This window comes from Peromyscus californicus, unplaced genomic scaffold (genome assembly GCF_007827085.1).
Source record: "Peromyscus californicus insignis strain IS unplaced genomic scaffold, ASM782708v3 Scaffold_7__1_contigs__length_154581171, whole genome shotgun sequence".
Taxonomy (NCBI): domain Eukaryota; kingdom Metazoa; phylum Chordata; class Mammalia; order Rodentia; family Cricetidae; genus Peromyscus; species Peromyscus californicus.
This window is the reverse complement of record NW_026294595.1, coordinates 77,948,386-77,973,534: the sequence shown is the minus strand read 5'-3', so window position 1 is coordinate 77,973,534 and position 25,149 is coordinate 77,948,386. Positions and strand designations below refer to the sequence as shown.

The 25,149-nt window shown below is 40.7% G+C and overlaps 1 protein-coding gene across 1 annotated transcript in view; it reads left to right on the top strand.

The window, feature by feature from the left end:
• Pdhx (pyruvate dehydrogenase complex component X) overlaps nt 1–11,718 on the top strand; it is a 68,763-nt gene extending 57,045 nt beyond the window's left edge. The window contains exons 8-11 of the mRNA XM_052726052.1: nt 1,102–1,160; nt 2,903–3,061; nt 7,768–7,832; nt 10,574–11,718. Coding sequence (XP_052582012.1) covers nt 1,102–1,160; nt 2,903–3,061; nt 7,768–7,832; nt 10,574–10,832 — 542 coding nt within the window. The 3' untranslated portion in view covers nt 10,833–11,718. The remainder of the gene's footprint in view (nt 1–1,101; nt 1,161–2,902; nt 3,062–7,767; nt 7,833–10,573) is intronic.
• Nucleotides 11,719–25,149: the final 13,431 nt, after the last annotated feature.

Here is a 25,149-nt window from a genome sequence, read left to right as displayed (position 1 = left end):
ACTTACTGCATGGTTTCACAGTGTGAGGGCTGCTGCAGTTTGTCTAAGCTCTATCTAAAATCTCCCAAATACTTTTGTAGTGAGCTGTTGTTCGCATAGAACTCCATGATGGCGCAGTAACAGGATACATGTTTCTTGCCATATATTCGCTAGATCTTGACCATGAAGTCTTTCTACAAATTCTTGAAAGAAAGGGGTATGCTTTACCTCTCAGGTGCCATCATACCCATTGGCAGTAGCAAAGGGAAAAGTCAAACATTTGGTTATGATCAGTGACATGAGAAGGGAGGGGACTCAGCTTTGTCCTTAAATTATTATGTATACTGCAAGGAAATTTGGCCACATAGATTTACCATAAATTCACAGAGATCCTCAGCATTTGCACTAGGACCAGTGCCAGCATCACTTCATCTTTGGCAGTTGCTGTATCCTATGGTATAGAGTTAAAAAGCAGCTCCCATTTAAGCCCCTGTTTAATGCTTAAAGGAGCTTGTCTTAAATTCTCTTTGTCATACACCTTGTTAGTAAAAAAGGAAATGTTAGACGCCCTTTATAAATACAGTCATCTATTTAATGTACTTACATACACTGTTTTCTAATATTATCAATATAGTATAAAATGTGCATAGAATAAAGACATTTGAAAATGAGAAAAACCTCTGCACAAGTACAGAGATTGTTTGCCCTTGAGTGGCGTGCTAGTTGGGCCTTTTATTTGATTGTAGTTGCAATGTGTTCTTCAAGTTCTTGTGCATGATTTCTGAATAGCTTCACAAAATGGTAAGCAAGGCTTAGAGGTGAACGTTTTGATGGGGAAGAATATTGAAAATAGAATGCAAGGTCCTGAGCCTAGTGAGCACAGTTTTCTGCTAAGCTGTACCTCCAGCCCTAGAAGTGAGCTTTTGTATCTGTGACTTAAACTGTGTGTAGGACTTCGTGTAATACACATTTTGCTAAAGCAAGGAATCCTGTTTCACAAAGCAAATACAGATCTGGTGTATTTTCATCACTGTGTGCCAGACATGTCCATAATCTACAAGTTTGAAATCATAAGAGTCAGTGTTACAAATACTGGTTTGAATATGCCAATTTTTCTTTCAGATGACATTAAAGTCTCAGTGAATGACTTTATCATCAGAGCAGCAGCTGTTACTCTTAAAGTAAGTGGCCACAGCAAACTAACTGTGGCTTCTAAATGTCTCTTGGCTTAGAGTGTATGTAATTTTATTGCTAAAAATATCCTGTTGTTTAATTTTGTTTGCTTTACAGGTAAAGACACTGCGAATCAAAAGGACTCCCAAAGTAATTATAGCAGAATAAAGACGATTTATTCAGTAAATGCTAATTTGTCCCCTGTTGTACTAAGTGCAGAGTAAGTCTGAGCAGTGACGATGAGTGACAGCGTAAACACAAGCCTTCATGGTTTGTTTCTGCAGTTGTTACTTTACAGAGTTCTGTTCTGGTTTAAGTCTGATTACCCAGGGCCTTGCCCATGCATGCAGGTGCTCTGCCTCTGCGCTGTCTTGTCACTCCAGCCCTGTCAGGACTTTATGAAGTGAGTTCTGGCTCTTTTCTTATCCTTACCTATACTCATTTCAGGTCATTAGAAGGGCTTTTAGTTTTAGAGTTTTATGGAATTCACCAGTAAAAATCACCAAATCTAGTTGATTTTAATGAGACCTTGGTGCTTTCTCATTTACCTTCATAGTTATTGCTTGCCTGATTTTCAGCCTTCTCTTCATTTTTGAAGCATGTATTTTCCCAGAAAGTTGCCCACCTTGTGTAGTTTCCCAACCGTGTTAGTCTGGAGCCTCTGACTGCTCTGATTCTTCAGTGTTGATGTTGTCTGAGATGTTCTTAAATGCCCTTGCTTGTATTGTTGCAGACTTGTGTTCCCATTTACTTTGTTTTATTATGTGTGTCTTCCCTTTCTTAGGTCTGTGTTATAAAACTTGAGTGTGGAATTAATTTTAATAATTTGTAAAAAGGGTTAAGATTATGAATATTGTTTTGAATCCAATTTAGAAGCTCTGATCTTCTACAAGAGCAGTATAAGCTCTCAACCTGAACCGTCTCTCTGGCCCCTTGTTTTTTATAGTTTGTATGATCTTTTGAGGAATTAGGATGTTGTTTTTTACTGTTTTAACATTGTAGCATTGTTGTGAATGAACAATACAGAGACCATCTAAGAATGATTGACATACTGTGTAGAGACATAGAGGGAGAAAGTCATCCTGGCAGAGTGGCACAATCACAGTGAGACAGGCAGAGTGGAGGCAGACTGCTCTTCTGTTGGTAAACGACACACCTGGACCTGTGGGCCTTACTCTGCAGAAAGCAGAGAATTCCCGAGAAGAGAAGCTGCCTTTTGATTTCAGTATTCAGCACCATTTTCTTCCTCTGATACTTGGTAACATCAATACACACCTGCCAGGCATTTAGTCATTTTATATATTCTTTTCATCCTTCAGAGTAGTTCTCTTTATGTTAAATCTGTACCTGTGCATCTGTAATGTCTATCTCCTGTTTGTGATGCTCAGGAAATTGCTTTTAAATAGAGGACTCACTACTTTTAATATGTACTACAGACTTGTGCTAAAAAGATGAGTTTTCATGACAAAGGAAAGTAGTTGAATATTACTACTGTTTTCTGCTGCATTGTCTCCCTCAAGGTCATGTTGGTCATGTAGTTTAAAACATGTATATCATCAGAATTGTCTCAGTCATACTGCCGAAAAGTGTTTGTTCTTCCCAGACATGAGCAGTAATCAATGGTGATCCAAGCCGTTTTTTCCAAACCAAAGTTTTATGTAGTCACATGTGCAATAATGTAAGTCATATTTCTCTGACCACTTTAATCCCAAACTGCTTCCTTCATAGCATGTTTTCTTTCTACTTGCAGCAAATGCCTGGGGTTAATGTCAGCTGGGATGGAGAAGGCCCAAAGCAGCTGCCCTCTGTTGACATTTCAGTGGCTGTGGCAACAGATAAAGGTTTAATTACACCAATCATAAAGGATGCCGCTGCTAAGGGTGTACAGGAGATCGCTGACTCTGTAAAGGTCTGTGTCCAGAAGACTGTGCTCTCAAACTGTTGACTATACATTCATCTTAGCACCTGCTGAGAGCCTTTTTTTTAATGTGTCTGTATGTCAGGGGAGGATATGTCCATGTGTGAGTACAGGTGTCCTCAGGCCAGAAGGTGTCCAGATGCCCTTGGGGCTGGAGTTGTAGGCAGTTGTGACTGTGGGTGCTTGGCAATGAATCCTAGTCCTCTGCAAGAGCAGTGCACACTACTAACCGTGGAGCCATGTCTCAGCCTCCTTCCGAGATTCGTGACGTGATCAGATTGCACTGTGGCTTTTGTGGGGAGGAGTGGTGATCTCAAGTGTTTCTCTTACATATTTAGGTTTTCAGTTTTTATCAAGGTGTTACCTATTTTAGGAAATTTAACATTTAAAAATTCTAAAAGTTATATATAGCTAAATTAGAGGTCAGCTTCATTCATGTTCTGGACAAAACCTTAACTTTTCAAAGTCCAAAATTAAATCTTAAAGATTGTCTTAGTTGGGGTTTCTACTGCTGTGACAAAACACTATGAGCAAAAAGCAAGTTGAGGAGGAAAGAGTTTATTCCACTTGCATTTCCACAGCACTCTTCATCCCTGAAGGAAGTTAGGATCCTGGAAACAGGAGCTGGTGTAGAAGCCATGGAGGAGTGCTGCTTACTGGCTTGCTCAGCCTGCTTTCTTAAAGAACCCGGGACCACCAACCCAGGGATGGCACCACCCACAATGGGCCCCCTGCCATCAATTACTAATTAAGAAAATGCCTTAGAGCCAGGTCTTATGGAGACATTTTCTCAGTTAAGGTTTCCTCCTTTCCGATTACTGTAGTTTGTGTGTCAAGTTAGCATAGACTAGCCAGCACAACAGTGTTAGTTCAGGTAGATTTTAAAGTTGTAAATTAAGACCACTGAAACCAAAGCAAAGATACTTTAGTTTTTCTTGAATCTCTTGAAAAGAAAGTTTTAAAGTCCAATATGAAGGAATTTTTGTCACTAAAGCATACCACATTCCAAAGTAGAGATGCATACAGGTCAACTCTGACAGCCACAGTAATTCCCAAGGGTGTTCCTTGGCAGAAGTATCATGGGTCTTGAAGTGTTCACATTGAAACTTTGATACTCATTTGATTGATTGTTTTCATTTTTCCTATAGCAAGGATGTATTTTATACTGATTGGTACAACAGGTTATGTAATAGATAAAAGGCAGAGGATAAGACTTCCTTGGGGAGCTCACGGTTCTATTTGCCCAAAGTAAACATTGCAAGTTGGTCTGTTTTCAAGCATAAAGCTATAAAAAATTATCTTACTTAGAGTTTTAGAATTATACATAAAGATGAATTTAGTGGGTCTAACATTTTAGTTCTTCATTCTTTGAAAAGATTTGCAACATATATCTATATGAATTAAAATATAACTATATTTTTTAATTGAAAGGTTGTACTAGTTAGGTCAGTTCAAAAGTCAAAGTTAATAGACTGATTTTCCAGGATATAACATAAGTTGTTTCTTATTGCCCACAAGGGATACATTCTAAGACCCCCTCATAGATGCCCCAAACCTGTCTACATGTACTTTTCCCTGTACATGCAGACCTGTGCAAAACTTAATTTATGAATAGGGCACAGTATGGGGTTAGCAATAACACTAAAGTAGAACAGTTATAACGGTATCATGTAATAAAATTGCCAGCATCATTACTCTTGCCCGTTGGAAACATTTTAAGTACAATATGAATTAGGTGAACATGAACACTGTAGTAATCACTGTGGTGATGCCAGGAGACTTGATCTGGTGGAGAGAGCTGCTCAAGTGTCATCTGGGCAGGTAGTATATACACATGAGGATGCTGGACCAGAGAGGCCGCGTATGCATTGTGTAGCTCCATTCTCTCAGCATGCTACTCAGAACAGCATGTAATACCAAAATTACTATTCATATCTAGAATTTTCCATTAAATATTTTCAGCCTGTAAGTTGACCACAGGGTAACTGAAAGTGCCACAAAGTGAAGCTACAGGTAACTGAAAGTTCCTGTTCATGAACTTTATTTATCAAGGATTGTTAGCACTATTAAGAAACATGTACTTCAGTGTTGTGAAGGTGAAATGAGATTAAGTGTTGAAATAACATTTTTAAAATGCTAGGTGGAAGTCACTGATCTGTAGAGCTGGAATTCCCCCATCTTTATGTGCATTACACTTTAACTATTACAGGTTTCATTGGTTCTGAGCAATTTGGCAATTGTTACTACTGTAATACCACATTATTAAAATAGCTATGCTAGCATTCTCTGGTCCTTGCATTTGAAAGAACCTTAGCTTCAGAGATGAGGAAGTAGTCCCAGCACCTTTCATGTTTGCCGAGTACTGGCGGAAGAAGGCACAGCTGCTCCAGCCCAGGTCAGCATGCCACTCTTGATCTGATGGGAGCCAGGCACTAAACTAGGTGTTGTGCTTAATCTCATTAGTCATGATGACTCAGCTGCAGCTCTTCTGGTAATAAATGCACTTACTCGCCTATGCTTTCATGTGGAATTTTGACTCGTTACCCTCCAGGGAAGGTAGGCAAGCCAAGTTCCAGTTTTGGAAGAATGTCACTTTACAGTTGCTATTTTGTTGCTGTTTATATGAAGATTTTATATTGTGTCTTGTTCAAAAATATAATGCGTTTGTGTTTGAACAGAAAAAATTTAAAATGATTTTAATTCTAGAAGTAAAATCATTTTGTGACTATGTAGACTAATATGACTGTCTCTTAAGTGAATGCTTTGCAATCTTGTTATAGAATTCTAAAGGTGTATAATTAACTGTGACAAGAATGACTGTAATATCAGCAGCTGGCATTCTGTGTGTCAGCTTTTTTTTTTTTCCTTTTTGAAAGGGTTCTCTCTACTTAGCCCTGGCTTTCTGTCTTGGAACTCGTTTTATAGACCAGGCTGGCCTTGGACTCACTGAGATCCACCTACTTCTGCCTTCATCCCAAGTGTTAGGACTGAAGTTGTGTACCACAATGCTAGTCCTGTAAGCTTTTCTTACATATTAATTCTCTTCAGTTCTCTTTAAAGACATCCTATCAAGGACAAAATAATAATTTCATGAGGTTGATAAACTGATAAGGAAAACACTTAAATAATTTGTGTAAGCCCCTGTGCTGTTAAGTGATGGATCTCTCACTCAACCCTGTCTGTCAGCTGGGCCCTAGAGTAATGTGCTACCAACAGGCAAGCTTTACATTTTCCACCAAATTGTTTGGCCATTGAGCAATTAGAGGCCATTGTTCCTCTAAACAGTAATATTTTCTTAACAAACAAACAAAAACATATTCCATATTAAAGAGATGAACAGATGGAAATCCCTGAAGAATCAGCAGTTACCTCCCCCCCACCACACACACACACACACACACACACACACACACACACACACACACACACACACGGCAGTAACCTGATGGCTACATAGAAGAAAAGAAATGTAGCTATGCAGCTACAGTGTTCTGGCTGTTAGACCAATCATGTAGCTCAGGATAGAGATGCTGAGACAGAAAGTTCAGAACAGAGAGGCTTGAGTTACCAGTCATCCACCAAAGAAGCAGTAAAGGCTATGAAGGAATGTGTGATCAGAGCTCCGTGGCTCTTTGCCTGGGCAGGCGGGAGCCATCTTTTTGAGGGGTCCCTGGATCTTGGGCAGATTGGCCCAGGACTCATGCTGGCAATGTACAGCTTCTCCTGGACCCTCGCTTGCCTGGCTCCTTCTCAGTTTGTATCAGTTCCAGTGCTACTTCACAGGCCTTCTGTAGCATCCACAGCTTGTACATTTCCCTGTCCTGTGTTCCATGACCCCGTTGCCAAACTATTTCAAAGTAATGTGTTCATTTGTTGACCGTTCTTTGTTCTCTGCCATCTGATGTCAACTACCTTGTTCATCACCATAGATCCAATTCTTGGGAAGTGCTCGGAATCCACTAGTTAGTTGTTCAATGAATTTGTATTTTTAATAAAACTTGCTGATAATTTTTCAAGGGCCTGTGTATCCCTATAAACCCATCTGTGGTCCTCTGGCTAAGTAAACCGGTGCTACTTACTCACTTCTTGACCCTTATTCACCCCTAAGATGTCAGTGTGGGGTTAAAGGCAAGTTCCAGCCAAATTCAGATGTGCAGAATATCATTACTACATCATTTGTATGTGTTTTATAGAGAGTTACTATATTACATATATATTATAATGTAGTTAATATTACTATATATAGTTATATATAGTAGCAAACCCTAGGTCCTGTACTCTGCTTATTTCTTCATTAAAAGGCAAAGGCAGGCTTATCCTTTTAATTGACGAGACATGTACATTATTAGAATTTCTCCAAAATTTATGAGATTGACAAGAATGCCAGCTTTAATATTTTTGTAGTACAAGAAAAAAGCTTTATAGGCAGCATGTAAAGTGTTGTGTATAGAAGGCATGGGACCATTGCCCAGTGTTGGTACTTGAGAGCTCGAAAGCTTTTCAAGGAGCATTGTTGAGGTTTGACTTCTCCAATTGTCTGTGTAAGCATCTACCACTTGCCTTGAACCCGAGAGTCCGGTTGTCTGTTTAAACATCTACTACTTGCCTTGAACCCGAGAGTAGACCCTGTACGAATATTCCCAGGGACACAATTACCTAGAGCGTGATTTTGTTGTTGTGCTCTGTTCTTTTCTCAGGTTCTGTCGAAGAAGGCAAGAGATGGAAAATTGTTGCCTGAGGAGTACCAAGGAGGCTCTTTTAGGTAAGATTCCAACTCTGAATTATCAGTAGCATCAAGCAGATAGAATAAGACTTACTCAGTCCGTGTCAGCCATTTTTGTGTGTTTGTTTAAGACGTTTTAAAAATATAGGCTCAATATCATATACTTTAAATAGCAGGCATGTGAAAGTATTACTCAGGATAGTTAGGCACAGCTAGAGGGACCTGTCGGTTGTGAAATAAACATTCTTTTTATTAGCTGTTAGCATCATAAAATGATGCTCAAGTTCTCCAACTTTTGTTTTTAGTTACTTTATAAGCAAGGTAGAGTTATAAACCTCAGCCATTTCCTTTCTCGTGATTTATTATTATTATCATCTAAATAATGAACCTGTGATAGTTTTTCATTACCAGCTCTACCTTTAAGTGTCACTAACATAAAACATACTGAATGTAGCCTGTATATTTTGTAATATGAAGAACTATGATACCACCCAAAAAAAGATACAGAACACATCTTCATATGTTGCTTTTTATTCTTCCTAATGTCATCTCTTTCTATTTTGGGGGGATGGGGGGTCTGACAAGTTCTAAAAGTGCTATAATGGCTGTCATCCCTCTTTCAAAGGTGATGTCATTGTGAAGGTGGTCATGGCTTCATTTTGCTGCTTTATCGTTATGTAAATACAAAGCACATAAATAGTACTCTGTAGGAGCACGGTAATCTTTCCGTCTAGCCCTTTGCCGTTGTGTTGACGAGTGTTCCACTGTGACTGCTGTTTGAAGCAGTCGTTCGTTCGTTCACTGCTGTAGTGTGTGGTGGCCACTGGGTCAGTGCAGCCATGTCACTCTCGTTCCCATAGGTGTTAAAGTTCTTTCCAGACCATGCACATGCTTCCCGTTGTCTTAGGGTGCATATTTTTGTTGTGTGGTCCTGAAAGTAGAATTCCTGGATTAAAAGCTTTGATAGCTTCTGTCAAAGAGTTTTCCAAAATGGCTATACAGCTCTGCACTTCTCTTATCATTGCATGGAGTCCTAGTGCTCTGTGTTCTTGACAGCGTTTTAATGTTAGGCTTTAAATGTTGCCATTTCTTGGGGGGTTTTAGTGGTGCTTTTGGGATCAGGAACATGCCAATGAATAGTGATGAACACTTTCTTTTTCATCAATTATTTGGTTGCCTGGTAGTTCATCAGATGAAGTCATTAAAGTCTTACATCTGCTTTTTAAAACCAATTTGTAGGACTTAACACAGGCAGATGTACAGTCTCTGTAGGATGCATGTACAGGTCAGGTGGCTTCAGATCCTTCTTCCTTGCCTCTGACTCTCCTGGTGATGTTTTAAATTTGCCCGTGTTTTGCATCATGGTTGGTGCCATATGTCTCCTGTCAGGAACTTTGGTCTTTCCAGTGAAGTGCCTTCAGGTTGTCATTGGGAGGCAATGCCATTCTCTTTTCACGGGAAGCTAGATCATAGTCCATCAGGTATTAGAGTTCCACGTGGGTTAAAGTAGGAGTCAAGGATCTTTCTTTCCCGTAAACACATGAGATCAACCCAGGATTGCATACTGAAAGCTATCTCCCGTAGCACTGGGAAGGAGACTTGAGTGTCCTATTCAGCTTCCATGTCGTGTTCTCATTGTTTGCCTGGCTCTTGCTCAGTTAGCATTAAAACACTACTGTCATATGCTTGGAAAGGAAACCCTCCAGTTTTGTTCACACTCATGATTATCTTTTCTGGCTCCTCATAGCCCAACAAATTTTAGGGTCCCTCTGTCATTTTTCAGACAGATACGCAGCATATGCCTAGCTGAGATTTTGACTGGGGGTCTGCATTAAATTTGGCGATTCAGCCAGTATTGGGTTTTTCTGCATGCTTTGATTTCTTTCATTTGTTTTATTCTTTTCTCTGTAGAGGTCATAGATCTTCATTAAATCTACTACCCAATATGCTTTATTATTGTGGCATTATGCTAAATGATATTATTTTCAAATTTCATAGTTAAATATTAATAACTTACATATCATATAATGATATTGGCCTTTTGCCTGGCAACATAAATTCACTTAGTAATCTTGTTTCTGTGTTGAGTTTTAGCTCTTCTGTGTAGACCATCAGTGCAGCTGTAAATCCTAACAGCTGAATTCCTTCCGTCACTAGTCCCACTTCACATTTCTTTTCCTTGCAGTATGTCACTGATTAGGACCTTTAGTTGAGTACTGACTGTACGAGAATAATTATGATATTTGTGTGTCTGCTGATGGACATACTCTTTGTCCTTAAGTAGCATGGTCTAAGGCTCAGTAGCAAACTACAGGTATTTAATAAAGGACAAATATGTGTAGCTAGAGTTTTCCTGCCTGGCCCACAGTCAGGACAAACTCTCTCACCCGCCAGTCCCACAGCCACTCAGACCCGACCAAGTAAACACAGAGACTTATATTGCTTACAAACTGTATGGCCGTGCCAGGCTTCTTGCTAACTGTTCTTATATCTTAAATTAATCCATTTCCATTAATCTATACCTTGCCACATGGCTCGTGGCTTACTGGCATCTTCACATGCTGTTTCTCATCGTGGCAGCTGGCAGTGTCTCTCTGACTCAGCCTTCCACTTCCCAGCTTTTTCTCCTCCTTGTCCCGCCTATACTTCCTGCCTGGCCACTGACCAATCAGTGATTTATTTATTGACCAATCAGCAACACATTTGACATACAGACCATCCCACAGCAAATATGTATTTGGGACCACGCTACCTTCAGCAGTTTTTCTCTCCCTCTCCAGTATTTCCAACTTGGGGATGTTCGGCATCGATGAGTTCGCCGCTGTCATCAACCCTCCCCAGGCCTGTATTTTGGCAGTTGGGAGATTCCGACCAGTACTGAAGCTCGCAGAGGATGAAGAGGGGAACCCCCAGCTGCGGCAGCACCAGCTTATAACTGTCACAATGTCAAGTGACAGCCGAGTGGTTGATGACGAACTGGCTACCAGGTTTCTTGAAAGTTTCAAAGCAAACCTAGAGAATCCCATGCGACTTGCGTAGCCTTCAAAGACCATTTACTGAGTAGTTGTTAACGAGATATGCAATTGAGTGTGAGTATGAAGTAGATGAAATGCTTACTGCTTATTTATATAAGGCAAAAGCCTGGGCCTGAGCTGTGTTCCTTTTCCCTGTACATTTATTATAGAAATGTGTGATGATAAGTTGTGACTAATAAAGAACATTTGCTTAGTCAGATCCATTTTTAACCTCTGGTGCTGTACAGGAGGGTATTAAACTGATGTAAATCACATCCATGTTTGGTTCATTGAAATTTGGGGATAATTGTAAATGTATGATATTGTATAATTTAAAAAATAGATAGAACTCTACCTTAATCATGTTGAAGTTATAAATGACCTTCAAAGAGATGTCCGGCCATATTGGGACCTCTTTTTTTTATAAGCAGTGCTCTTGATATACTGGAACAATTTAATATGTACAGTTAGTTTATTCTGGATTAGTAAATAAGGATTACATTTTATTAGGGGTTGTGACAACATTATTAAACTTTTGTGTATATAAGGCCAAGTGTCTTAGCTATATATTTCCAGTCTTCTTTTTCACTTCTGTGACACTGTGAACTTTTAAAGAATAAAATAAAAATGAAGAAAGAAGAAGAAGAACAAGAGAGTTGTTTGTGCAGAGACCATACCTCATAAAAGTTAGGGGAGCGACTGGGTTTGCATCTGTCACCTCGAGCATTTGAGAGACTGAAGAAGGAGGGTAGCTCTGAGTCCGAGCTGGCTGGGCTACAGTGGGACTCCATCTCACAGACAGTACTGGGAGGATTTTTCCTTGAAAAGCTGCAGTTGATCTAAACTTCAGCAGTAAGCTCTTCCTGCTGACTTGGAATAAATGGAAATAAATTGTGTTCTCTCTTACTGCACATTGAAAATTTGTATTGTTTTAAATACAAAATGTTGTTTGTTAAGGCATTGTAATCAACTTTGTATTGTACAGTCAAATGTGAGAAATAAAAAAAATTCTAGTTTAATATGACATGCAAAATAGAAAAGTAGCTGATAAGCTCAGCGTGGTGGTTTACACCTATAATCTTGAGAGACCAAGGCTGAAGGATTCCCATAAGTTCAAGGCTAGCCTGAGCTACAGAGTAAGACCCTGTCTCAAAAGAGGCTAGAAGACCTAGGAAGCAGAACAGAGGGAAATAGCCTTCTTTTATTCCATCTGTTGAACCAAATTGTCCCTCATTATCATTAATGTTAGAACAGCTTCTCTCTGTTGGCAACTCTGGCAAGATAACAATATTTAAATTGGATGGTAATGAATGGTAATTTAATTCACCAGTCACAGAAAGGCTCTCCTTAGTGTCAGTTGACATAAATCCACCAGAAGAAAGACTATACAGTACAAGTTGTATTAAGTGTGACATGATGAACTATAGCCCTAACAAAAGAACCTTCAAAAATAATTAGTGCCCCAGTATATCACTTGCTAAGAAAATACTTAATTCAGCTATTCAGTTTTAAGAAGCCATTTTAAAGTGTACTCTTCAAAACTTTTCTCAAATTAACTTAAAATTATTACCAAATACCATTTTCAAAATAACTTTTAGGGGTTGCATTACTTTCAAGGTCAGTTTGGCTGAAAGTCTTTAAATATTGTGTGAGTATGGACATGGGCTCCCTGGTGTGTTTGTAGAAGGCAGAGAACAACCTGGGGTGTGGATTCTTGCTTTCCACCTTGTTTGATACATGATCTCCTGTTCACTGCTGTGTACACCAGGCTAGCTGACATGCTTGCTCCTGGCAGTTTTCTTGTCTCTGTCTCCCATCCCCCTGTGAGAACAGGTAGGGTTATTGTGTCTGGCTTTCACATGGGTTCTGAGGAGCCAAACCCAGGTCATAAGGTTGGCATGGCAAGTACTTTACTCTCTGAGCCCTCTCCTCAGCCTCCTCTCTAATTTTTACACCCGAGGACTAGAGCATGAGACAGCCATAGATAACCCTTTACTTGCACTCTGTCTTTTGTGGACGGATTTCATTCTCAGTAGCGCCTCCATTTCCTGTAGATGCTAAGGACATTGGTCCCCGCCTAGCTTGCACAGAGGCACTGTTTCAACTGAAGCCATTTTAGTTCATGGGCGACACAACCTGGTTGCCTCCCATGGTTTGATCTCTTTAATAATTAGGTAATAATTGGCTCAGATGCTTGCCCCTTTTGATCAAAAATAATTTCTCTAATATCTCTGAAACAATTGGGCTCCTGTAAGGAAATTGTCATTTATGGAAAGAATCCTGTCTATCGTAGCATGAGATCAAAGGATGATTTTGATATGAGGGAATGTGTACATGGTCTGAACTGTGTGTGCATCAGCAAGCCCCTCCCACACCACACTCCTGTTGATAGCAGGCAGATATACTGAGGGGCAAAAAAATGGTGTATACCTTGTCACTTTTTTTTTCCTAAACAAGGGAAACACCCTAACCATAGAAAAAATTCTGAGGGAAAAACAACATCCATTTTAGCTGATGTTTAGTTGAGAAAGTATCAATGAATATTTACCTTCTCTAATCAAAACGGGCTGTTCCCCCGAATTGTACTTTCTACTTAGTAGGTAAGGATAATACAGTTTGCCCGGTATTTTGTGTTGCATTAAAATCACCTGGATGCTGCTGGCCAGACTTGAATGAAACGTTTCCAGGTAATGTATAAACACTGTTATAAGTGTTTACATAATAACAAGTAGAACTTCAATTTTTCCTTTTTCCCCCTTGTTTTGTTTTTGTATGTTTGTATGTATGTATGTATGTATTTGTTAATTTATTTTTGCTCTTTGAATCTAACTTTACTATTAATTGTTTAAGCAAACCATATGGGCTTATCTGGAAAATAAGCCTTGTTTTCTCCCCTTTCTCTGAAAGGTAGGTGGTGCTGTGAGTTAATATATTGTCATTTGAGTAGGGGAGAAATCATCTGACTTTCGATCTTAGCTTTCAAATTCTGTTCTCATGACAAGTTGTATCATGATGGGCTTGGGCTCCCTTTACAAAGTGAAGAAATGAATGACCTGTGATGCAGATTAAAAAATAATACCACTTTAACCGGTGCTATGAACGGGAAACACTAGATTTCTGCAGAAGGGAGGAATGATACAGAATGACTTTGAGATAAGTCTGACCATGATGCCAAGTAGGTTACAACAGAGGATGCTGGTCTGCAGGAAACAGCTGGAAGATTTGTGCTAACTGAAGCATGACTGAATCTGGATCAGCTTTACCTCCGGGTTTTTAGAGAAGAGGGAAAAGGAAGCGTGTCCACCATGTCAGGTCTCTGTGTATATTATGAACACAAGGTAGGTGTACCCTCTCCAAGACGGTGCCACAAGCAGAGTGGAATTCCCTTCTAAGACACAGTTCCTGGGGCTCAACATTGCCAGTGCTAACCCTGGACCATCTCTTAGGCACCCTTATTGAAATGTGCAAAGGTCATGTGCAATGAACCTGGGAAGTTAACCAGCTTCTCGTGTTAGTTTATTTCTTTGATCATATAGCTTATTTTTACATTTTTTAAAAGTCATTTCTCTGGTTTTCAAAGGAGTCCAAGCCACCTTTTTCTTCCTAAGAAAGTGAGTGTTGTCAAAGCTCCTTGATTTAAACTACACCATAGAAGACATAAATTTAGGGGAAATGTAGACTTCTGTTAAGAGAAACTATTACACAATCAGTCGAGATTTTTTTCACATGTAAATATATTTTAAATTTTTTATTTGTTTATGATATTCTCCTTTGCTCCTGTCACAGACAGGTAGGTCTTGGCTGTTGTAGCCAAATGATATGTTAGTTATGGCCTTTATAAAGCATAAAGTGTATAAACATAAGGTGTTAAATTCTTTTTTTTTTTTTTGGTGTTAAATTCTTATTTGTATGTTACACTTAAACTTTTTGCAAGGTCTCACTATATAGCTCTGGCTGTCCTAGAACTCGCTTTGTAGACCAGGCTGGCCTTGGGATTAAAGGTGTGCACCATAAACATCTGACTCACACTTAAACTTTGTCTCCATGGCTCATCAGTCCACTTGGGAGAGAATGTTCTTTTCCAGGAAGCTATAGGATGCAGCTTGGTAGTCACCCTTCCCAACGCCATAGCTTCAGCTCTGTGGGACCATCCATTTCAAAGTACGGATTCAAGTTTGCATGCTTGCATCAAGAGTATTTTAAGCCTCGGTTCAGCCTGGCTTGAAATCACTAGACTTTTGGCAGTAAGCTATTCTGTGCCTTAATTCTTATCTATGGGGGGCAGGAAAGCTCATTCGTGTGACAGCTGTTGATCTGATGTCATCTCTTCAGCTCTGTGTGGGAGTGTATCCTGCTCTGCAGCAGGCCTCCTTCATAGTCTCAGTTTACGCACACAGACTTGAGATTACATGAACTGATCTCAGATGAGCTAGGCCTGAGATTGAGCCTGTGTCTGTGTGGTACAAAGATTAAAGTGTTACTCAGCCTCCTGAGTTCTGACTCTGGCTGAGCTAGTTCTACTGAAGCTCTCCAGCGGTCACTTCATGTGCTTCCTATATCACCACTCAGCTCATATTTTCTCTGTAGTTCTTTCTGTGTCTTGGTAAGATTGCACAAGAAGTACTGAGGGATTTTTTTTGTTTTGTTTTCATTAAAAATACTCCTATGAAGTACTGTAATAAGTATCATGACTTAAATATATCTCCCAATGAAAACCTTAGAAAAACCAAAGCTTAAAATTTGAAGGGCTTCAACTCTTGGGCATATACCCAAAGGATGCTCCATCCTACCACACTTGCTCCACTATGTTCATAGCAGCTTTATAGATAGCCAGAAACTGGAAACAACCTAGCTGTCCCTCAACCAAAGAATGGATAGAGAAAATGTGGTACATTTACACAATGAAGTATTACTCAGCTGTTAAAAACAAACAAAAAAACTAGAAAGTGAGGTAACTCGGACCCAGAAAGACACACATGCTATGTACTCATAAGTGGATGTTAGCTGTTAAGGAAAGGATAATCACGCTATAATCCACAGACCCAGAGAGGAGAAGTAACAAGGAGGGCTCTGGGGGGGGGGTGCATGGATCTCCTTGGGATGGGGAAATAGAATCGATTTGGAGAGTGGACTGGGGGCAGGTGGGGGTGGGAACAGGATGGATCAGTCACTGGGTGGGGAGGGATGGAGGGAGGAAGTACTAGGAGAGATGACTGGAATTGAGAGGGAATGTGGAAATCTAGTGCAGTGGAAATCCCCTGGAATCTCAAGGGTGACCCTAGTAAAGACTTCTAGTAATAGAGATACAGAGCCTGAGCTGACCATCTTCTGTAAGCAGGCAAGGTTTCCAGTGGTGGGACAGGGACATCAACCTAGTCACAAAACCTTTGACCTACAACTGCCTGTTTGCAAGGTGTACTGAGGTAATGGTGGCATAGAACTTGTGGGAATGACCAACCAATGACTGGTCCAACTTGAGGCCCACTCCATGAGAGGGAGCCCATGCCTGATATTGCCTGGATAGCCCAGAGATGTAGGATAGAACCAAACACAACTAACAGAGAGAGAGAGAGAAAAGAAAAGAAAAAAAGTCAATGAAATTATTCCTAGTCCAATTGTCATCAGAGAGGTATCCAGCAACTGATGGGAACAGATTCAGATAACTACACCCAAACATGAGGCAGAGCTCAGAGGCAGAAGAAGGAGAGGAAGGATTATAGGAGCCAGAGGGGTCAAGGACACCAGGAGGACACAACCCACTGAATCAACTAAACAGAGCTCATAGGGGTTCACAGAGACCAAAGTGACAATCAGGAAGTCTGTATGGGTCTGAGCTAGGTCATAATATACATTATGGTTGTATAGCTTGGTGTTCTTGTGGAACTCCTAATAGTGGAAGTAGGGGACTCTGACTCTTTTGCCTGCTCTTGGGACCCTTTTCCTCCTATTGGGTTGCTTCGTATAGCCTTGATATGAGAGTTTGTGCCTAGTCTCATTGCATCTTGTTATGTTATATTCGGTTGATATCCATGGGAGGCCTACTTTTTCTTGAAGGGAAATGGAGGAGGAGTGGATTGGGGGAGGATGTAGGAGGAGTGGAGGGGGGAAGTGGTTAGGATATAATGTAAGAGAGAAGAATAAATTTTAAAAAATATATTATCCTCCCCCAAAACTTTTTAAGGGCTTAATGCCTCTAGGGATAAAAATATGATATAGATGAGCCAAGTGCAGTGACATTTGCGTGTAGTCCTAGGTACTGAGGATGGAGATGCAGGCATTAGAGGCCAACCTGAGCAACAAGATGAGAGTAAAACAAGAACTCAGCCAGGTGTGATGGCACCCAGCCCTTGGGAAGGGGCAGCAAGAGCATCAGGACTTGAAGGCCAACCTGGGCTCTATAGTACCATCCTGTTGTTTTTCCAAAAAGAAAAAGAATTTTCAAAAAATTCAATAAAGAGCACCTTAGTTTTTAATCTGGTCCGTGTTCAGAACCCAAAATAGTTCCCTTGGTTTCCATCCCCGTTGCTCCTGTCTTCTATATGAATAACTGTCCATGGACCTCCAATCAGTCAAAGGTCAATAGCTGAGGACAGTTCATTAGTTTACCCAGACCAGCTATGTGGATAGGCACCAAATAAGTAAGCAAGCCTCCAGGACACAAGTGAGGGCAGGAGGCCTGAAGCACATGGTATTTGTATTGGCAGAACATCAGTTGGTGATCACTAGGCCAAGCTAGGGCTGCCACTTTCAGCCCTGCAGAGCCAGGATAACTTTCTCTATTAAGGAGCCATGCAGCAGCTGGATTCTGCAGTCATCCCTCAGCAGAAGGGTGTCTTCCACTGAAGAAATTTAGCTTCATGTTTATTGTAAGGAAAAATGCCAGAAAATACACTTTGGAATTATAAAACAGGCAGAATTTAAGAGTACATTTGAGGCTGAGTGACATTGATATAGCACAAGAGAGAAAAGTCATTAATTTGGAGTGGGATATAATGGCAAGATGATTATAAATCTATCACATTATAGATGTGATGGTTCGTTTTAATTGTCAAATAGACTATCTAGAATTACCTGGGAAGGGAGTCTCAAAGAGGGGTTGTCCAGATTTGGTTGGCCTGTGGGCATGCCTATGAGGGATTTTTGTAGTTGGTTCATTGAGGTGGGAAGATTTATTCTAAATGTGGCCTACAACCTTTATGAGTTGGGTGCTAAACAGAATGCCAAAGAGCAAGCTGGCCATTAGCATGCATTAGTTCCGTGCTCTTTGCTCTTAACAGTGGATGTCACCTGTGGTGGTTTGAACAAGAATAACCCCCATATTTGAATACTTAGTCACCAGGGCATGGAACTCTTTGCTAGGATTAGAAGGATTAGGAGGTGTGACCTTGTTGGAAGAAGTGTGTCACTGGGGGTAGGCTTTAAGGTTTCAAAAATCTCACAATCTCAACATACCACCTACTCCCACCATTAATGACAATGGATTAAACTTCAACAACTGTAAGCAAGTCCCTAGTTCAGTACTTTCTTTCATAAGAATTGCCTTGATCATGGTATCTGTGGTAGTTTGAATGGAAGTGGCTCCATAATCTCATAGGGAGTAGCATTATTAGGAGATATGGCTTTGTCGGAATGGGTATGACCTGGTTGGAGGAAGTGTGTCACCATGGGGGTGGGCTTTGAGGTTTCCTATGCTCAGGATACCACTCAGTGTCTCAGTTGACTTCCTACTGCTTCTGGTGAAGATGTAGCACTCTCAGCTCCAGCACCACATCTGCCTGCACACCGCCATACTCCCCATCATGATGATAATGGACTGAACCTCTGAAACTGTAAGCAAGTCACCCCAATTAAATGTCTTCTTTATAAGAGTTGCTGTGGTCATGGTGTCTCTTCACAGCAATAGAAACCCTAACTAAGACAGTGTCTTTTCACAGCAATAGGACACTGACTAAGACATCATCTGACTAGCTCTTCAAAGCTTCCTCTGATATGACATTCCTGCCATAATGAACTATAACCATGGGCCAAATAACACTTAAATTGTTTTGGTCAGAATATTTTATTATAGCAACACGAAGACAATAAGGCAACCTACTATTGGGGGCAAAACAAATCAATGTCATTTATTTCAATACAGTATGACCTGACATTTGTCAAACTATAAGTAAAATGTGAATGTTGGAAGATATTCTTCATTCAGCACCTGTGAATATCTGTGTGCCTGGCTACCAGCCCTTACCTGCAGTCAGCTTAAACAGTAAGTGGCCTTTATGCTCCTAGCAAGTTCTATAATCAGAGCATGTGTGCAACTGAGAAGGTTCTGTAGAGGACGTGACAGTTGAGGCAGATTTTTAAATTACTGGTTACAATAACCTCACCGCCTCCGTTTTTCTTGTTTCTCTAATTTTAGTAATCAAGTATACCAGTTTGTTTTCCAAGACCTTGTCTTTGTACCTGTTCAATAGCTTAAATTCCAGGGGGAAAATGTGTTATGCCTCGCCAGCTACAATGAAAATATTCTGGCCAGATCAGGGGTGTAAAGAAAGGTAGCTTCATTTAGGAATAAACACTCGTTCTTTGTTTAATTGAAATGTGTTTTTACTTTCTCCACACTCCTGCCTCTTCTCCAGCCTCTACATTGTTTGGGGTATCTTGTGTAGGCAATTATATTTTTAAGAATCTCTATTCCTGTTGTTTTGTTCTCAAGGGTCAGTGTGATAAACTTTTGTTCTTTCTGAGACTGATTCACTAAGTAGCCGAAGGCCTCCTCCTCGGGGTGCTGGGGTTATAGTAACACCCCAGCTTACATTTGTTTTCAGGTTTTTCATCTCAGAGCAAATTTGTCTAAGCGAACAAAAATTAAGGTTTTGGGGTTTGGGGTTGGTTTTGTTTGTTTGTTTTTACATTTATTTATTCATTGTATATATATATATATATATATATATATATATATATATATATATACACAGTATTGACTCATCAGTCCCCACCACAGCAAGGAGCATAGTATTACCTATTACCAGCATGTCACAAAAGGGAAGTAACTTATTCAAGGCACAGCTTACAATGACAGGATTTAAGCCCATAGCCTGGCCCTAGAGCCTCACAGCAGTCTTCTTCCTAAAGCATAGAACTGTTAGAAAATTCTGGGGTTTGGACTAGCACGTGAACAAGATTTTTTATGAATAGGGCAATGCTTCTCTCTTGATAAAGTAGAAACAGTACATTGAATTTCCCAGTAGCTTCTCCTGTGGCAATATATTCACTAATGATGTGCTTCTTTAACATTCTCCCCATTGAAAGGGAGAAAGTTGGTAAGACTTACTAATTGTTAAGTGGGCTGGAGAGATAGCTCAGTGGTAAGAGCACTTTCTTATCTTGTAGAGGTGCAGGTTTGGTTCCCTGCACCCACGTGATGGCTCCAACCATCTATAATTCCAGTTCCAGGGGACCTGATTTCCTCCTCTAGCATTTAAGGCACACGTGTAGCATAAAATAATAATATACACACACATACATACATGCATACAGGCAAAACACTCATAATTTTTTTTTAACATTTCAAAGTTTGGGTTGGGCTTGGAGAGATGGCCCAATGGTTAAGAGCACTGACTACTCTTTCAGAGGACCTGGGTTCAATTCCCAGCACCCACATGGCAGCTCACACCTTTCTGTAACTTCAGTTCCAGGGTATCCAATTCCCCCACATTGACATACATGCAGGCAAAACCCCAATGTACATAAAAATAAAATAAATAAAGTTTAGGGTCAATCAAAAAAGCACCATCTCTTTTTATTTAAGAGATAAATTAATGGGCAGTGGCCAAAGGGGTTTTTTTTTAGTTTTTTGTTTGTTTGTTTTGTTTTTTTTAGTTTTGCTCAGCAAAAGCATGTTACAGAAAAAGAAGTACATTTAAAAACTAAGCTGGGCATTGTGTGTACACCTTTAATCTCAGCACTTGGGAGGCAGAGGTAGGTAGATCTCTGTAAGTTTGAGACCAACCTGGTCTACATAGTGAGTTCCAGGACAGCTAGGGCTACACAGTTATATCCTGTGTTGATAATAATAATAATAATAATAATAATAATAATAATAATAATAATAAAAAATATCTTTGTGGTTGAAAGTATATACTTTAATGCAAATATCAGAGTTTCATAGATACATATACATCTCCACTTCCCTCCAATTGTTTTGCAAGTTTCTTCATAGATTTTCACATAAGCACAAGGTGTAAGTGCAAGGCTCTTTGCAGTGTTCCAGGCTACTTAGATTGCTCTGACTCCCCCTCCCCAGGACCCCACATGTTGTCAGCTCATCTTCAACAAACACTCCTTTTCTAAGGACTGGGAGACTTCTGTTGGAGCAACTCTGCCCAGAGTTAAAATTGTGTGTGTGTGTGTGTGTGTGTGTGTGTGTGTGTGTGTGTGTGTTTAAGGTAAAGCACTGTTTGATAAGGTGGACCTGTATTATGCACCCCAGATTTTTGAAGCCGTTTTCTCTTTACTAGTGGATTGATATGTGGATATTTAAAGTGGTAACATCAGTTTATATCTTCCTGGGATGCTAGAAAAGTCTTTTTTGTAATATTATTTTAAAAATTTGACAGCAGACTCCTTTTCATCTGTAGCAGTTTTGTTTTGTTTTTCATAAATGAAAATGTTTGCTTCCTTTAGCCCAAGGATGGCTTTTTAATCAGAGGTTTTTACACTAGTGCTCAGACAGTAGCAGAATATCCTGCAGACGTGTGGATGCAGACACTCAGGTGTGTACATCTAAGGCCAGCATCAGGCAGCTTCCGTGGCTCTCCCCTGAGCTTTTTAAAACAGTCACTCACTGACCCTTGTTGTTTCAGCTGGAGGGTCTGACCAATGAACTCCAAGGGATCTGACTGTCTCCACAAGCCCCCAGGGTTGGGGTTACGGACTTGCACAACCACACCTGCACTCTACTAGAGTGCTGTGGTCTGAAGGCAGGGCCTCAGGCTTGCTCAGTAAACACTTGACCCACTGAGCCCTTTCCTCAGCTCTTACTTAAAAAGGAGGAGGGCGGGGGAAGATTACAAAGGAGAAAGTAAGAAGGAAAACGAGATGCACCAAATGGAAAAATGCTCATGAAAAATATTGAACATGCAATTTTTTTCTGTTACTGTGAACATATAAACAATTGAGTAGGCACATGGATAAGGACTAAGAATAATGTGGTCAGTCAGCGATTGATTAGAGGCAGCACTAGCTATTCAAACACCGAAGTTTGCCTGCATTCTTTCTCCTCCAACGCAAGGAACTCTTTATAGTTATTGTTGGCTATTGGCATTTGCCTCCAGTTATCAAAAAAGTAATAGGATTTTTAAAATTTCTATACTTCTTTGCCTGGTGGTTGGATTTTATTTTACTTTCACAAAAATATTTTCAAATTCCAAGCAATTAAGGTTTTTAAATAAATGTAGGGGCTGGAGAGGTGTCTCAGTAGTGAAAAATGCATAGGACTCTTTCAGAAGACCTGAGTTCAGTTCCTAGCACCCACATTGGGCAGCTCACAACTGCCTGTGACTCCAGCTCTGGGGGGATCCGAAGCTCTGTTCTGGCCCCAAAGGTCACCTGTACTCATGTGAACATACTTACACAGAGATACAAACATACACATAGAAGGTAAACTATTTTTTAAATAAAAACCTAACGTGTTGGAAACTGTGCTATTCACCTGCGCTCCGTTCATTGGAAGATGGGGAGTTCACTTTTCTGAAGCAGAAACAAGTTGAAGATTTGACAGGTGTTCAGACTCCTTCGTTCTCTCTGTGGATCCCTCTACTCCACAGCCCTCCAGCAGCCAGCATCGATTGTCTGTTGTGGTATTGTGTTCCCCGAAATATTGTGCACCCTAATAAACTTATCTGGGGTCAGAGACAGAACAGCCACAATATTAAACATAGAGGATAGGCAGTGGTAGCACACGCCTTTAATCCCAGCACTTGGGAGGCAGAGCTAGGCAGAAATCCATGTGTTCAAGGATACAGCCAAGCATGGTGACTCACGCTTTTAATCCCAGAAAGCGAGCCTTTAATCCCAGGGAGTGATGGTAGAAGGCAGAAAGATATATAAGGCGTGAGGACCAGGAACTAGCAGCATTTGGCTGGTTAAACTTTCAGGCTTCTAGCAGCACAGTTCAGGTGAGAGCCATTGGGATGAGGACACAGAAGCTTCCAGTCTGAGGAAACAAGACCAGCTGAGAAGTTGGTCAGGTGAGGTTAGCTGTGGCTTGTTCTGTCTCTCTGACCATCCAGCATTTCACCCCAAGAACTGGCTGCAGGTTTGATTTTATTAATAAGACTCTCTAAGATTCCTGCTACAGTCTGTAGTAGTGACTCTTCTCACTGCTGCAACAAAATGTCTGACAAGAGCACCCTGGGAACGGAAGGGGTTGTTTTGGCTCATGGTTTTAAGGTGGTGGTGAGGAAGTCATAGCCGTGGGAGCAGAAAGCAGTTGTTCACATTGCATCTGTAGTCCTGAAGCAGAGAGATGGATGCTCAGCTTTCTTCTCTGTGTTTAGCACCGGCCCCCAGCCCATAGAATGGTGGCACTCCCAAATGGGGGCGGATCCAGGGGAGAATATTCATTAGACTTTAGTGCCAACACTGCCATCTCTTAGGATTAACTATCCATTTTTTCCACATGGGGTGTGTGGCCAGATCAACCCAAAGCCATCCTTGTTTGACAGACAGCCTCAGTAAGGAGGGCCGGATTTGCAGATTAAGTTGTCTACTTTGAGTCTTAGGGAAAACTTAGCCTTTTGATGTAATGTTTTGTGTTTTTCTTGGTGGAGAGTTGAGGTGAGGGTGTAGATCTAGAGGATAGAGCGGCCCAGGCAGCCAGAGACTTGTTTCGCTTCTTGGCTTGGTGGTCTGGTGCCAAGTGTGTAGCAAGCAGCTCTCTAGGGAAGAAAGACGCTGACAGTAGAATTTACAAAGAGCAGAGTGAGCAATTCTCTTTCCTGGATATTTTACATTGGTCATCCTCACAGGACGCTTCCCTGGTTTTATAGAACTCAGGTTCAGAACTCAGCCCACCTAGGGTTCCATCTGCTGAGTGACTGTGCAGGCATGTCAGTTAGTCAGTGCCTTCATATGAAGCAAGAAAGACTGATAGAGTTCTCCTTATCAATGAAGAGAGTACTCTTCTGAATTAGACAATCAAGAAAATTTCCTCAAATGTTGTCATCTTCAAGTTTAAGCTACAGCATTTAGTTGCCTCGCCATTTTCTTAAATCCAGAGGCACTCAACATTTCAAACCCTGATGTACTCCCTCTATTGGCTCATGTCTGTAGTATGAATGTCTGGCTCCAAGCTCCCAACATGGAATTATTGAATGTATAATTGGGGAAATCATTTAGTATTAGCATACAAGCAAAGATCCAATAGATGTAAAACTGCTCAAGAACACAGGTAATATTGAATTATTAAAATGTGAACTTCGAGTATTTTTTTTTATGATTTGCTTAATCCTAAACTCGTATCATTTAACTTTTGATAATAACTTTGTTTAACAACCAGCTTCCCCATGGTGCTGGGGAAAAGAGAAGACAGGATTTGCTTCCGTGTTGTTCTCTTTAGCATAGAACTTCAGAACCTCCTCTCTGCAAGTAAGTCTGAGGTGAGTGTTGTGGATAGCTTTGGAGTCCCAGCGTTAGGGCATGACCTCTTGTTGGGTTATGGGTTGACTGCTTTAAATCTGAGGAAGCCCATGTGGTCACTGTCTCTTGGGGTGATCGGAGCCTGGAGGGCTGGATCCATTTGCTCCCAGGCAGAACGGAGGTCAACGACTGTTATTTACTTGGTTCTGTATCCGTTGAGTGTATTTTTCCCCATTTTGTATCTTAATACATTCTTGATTCCCTTTTAACAGCCTCTCATGGCTTCGCTTACAGGTGAGACATGGAACTACCTTTCAAAACAAAAACCAAGCTCTGTAGGGAGTCATGTTGGGCAACCACATTTAGGAACAGAGTCTTCTAGTCACATCCTATCACCATGGTGCACTGAGGGGGGATTTGAGGGAGGGGCTTTGTTAGTGATAGGCTCTTTCTTCTTCTGGTCTTGTTTACATGTACTGGCTCCCTTGGGACACCATGGAATAGGAGTGGAAAGGGAATGACCTGGAAAGGGTTCTTTTAGCACACCCTGGGACTCATCTGCCTATTTCTATTACAGTTGGCACAGGGTGTGTTTGTTAGCACCACTGTTATCCTATAGAAGTAATATATGTATCAATCCAATTTCAGTTCCTAACCAGAAGTTAGGGGTAGAGGCCACCAAGGAAGCAGAACTGAATGTGAAGGGCTTC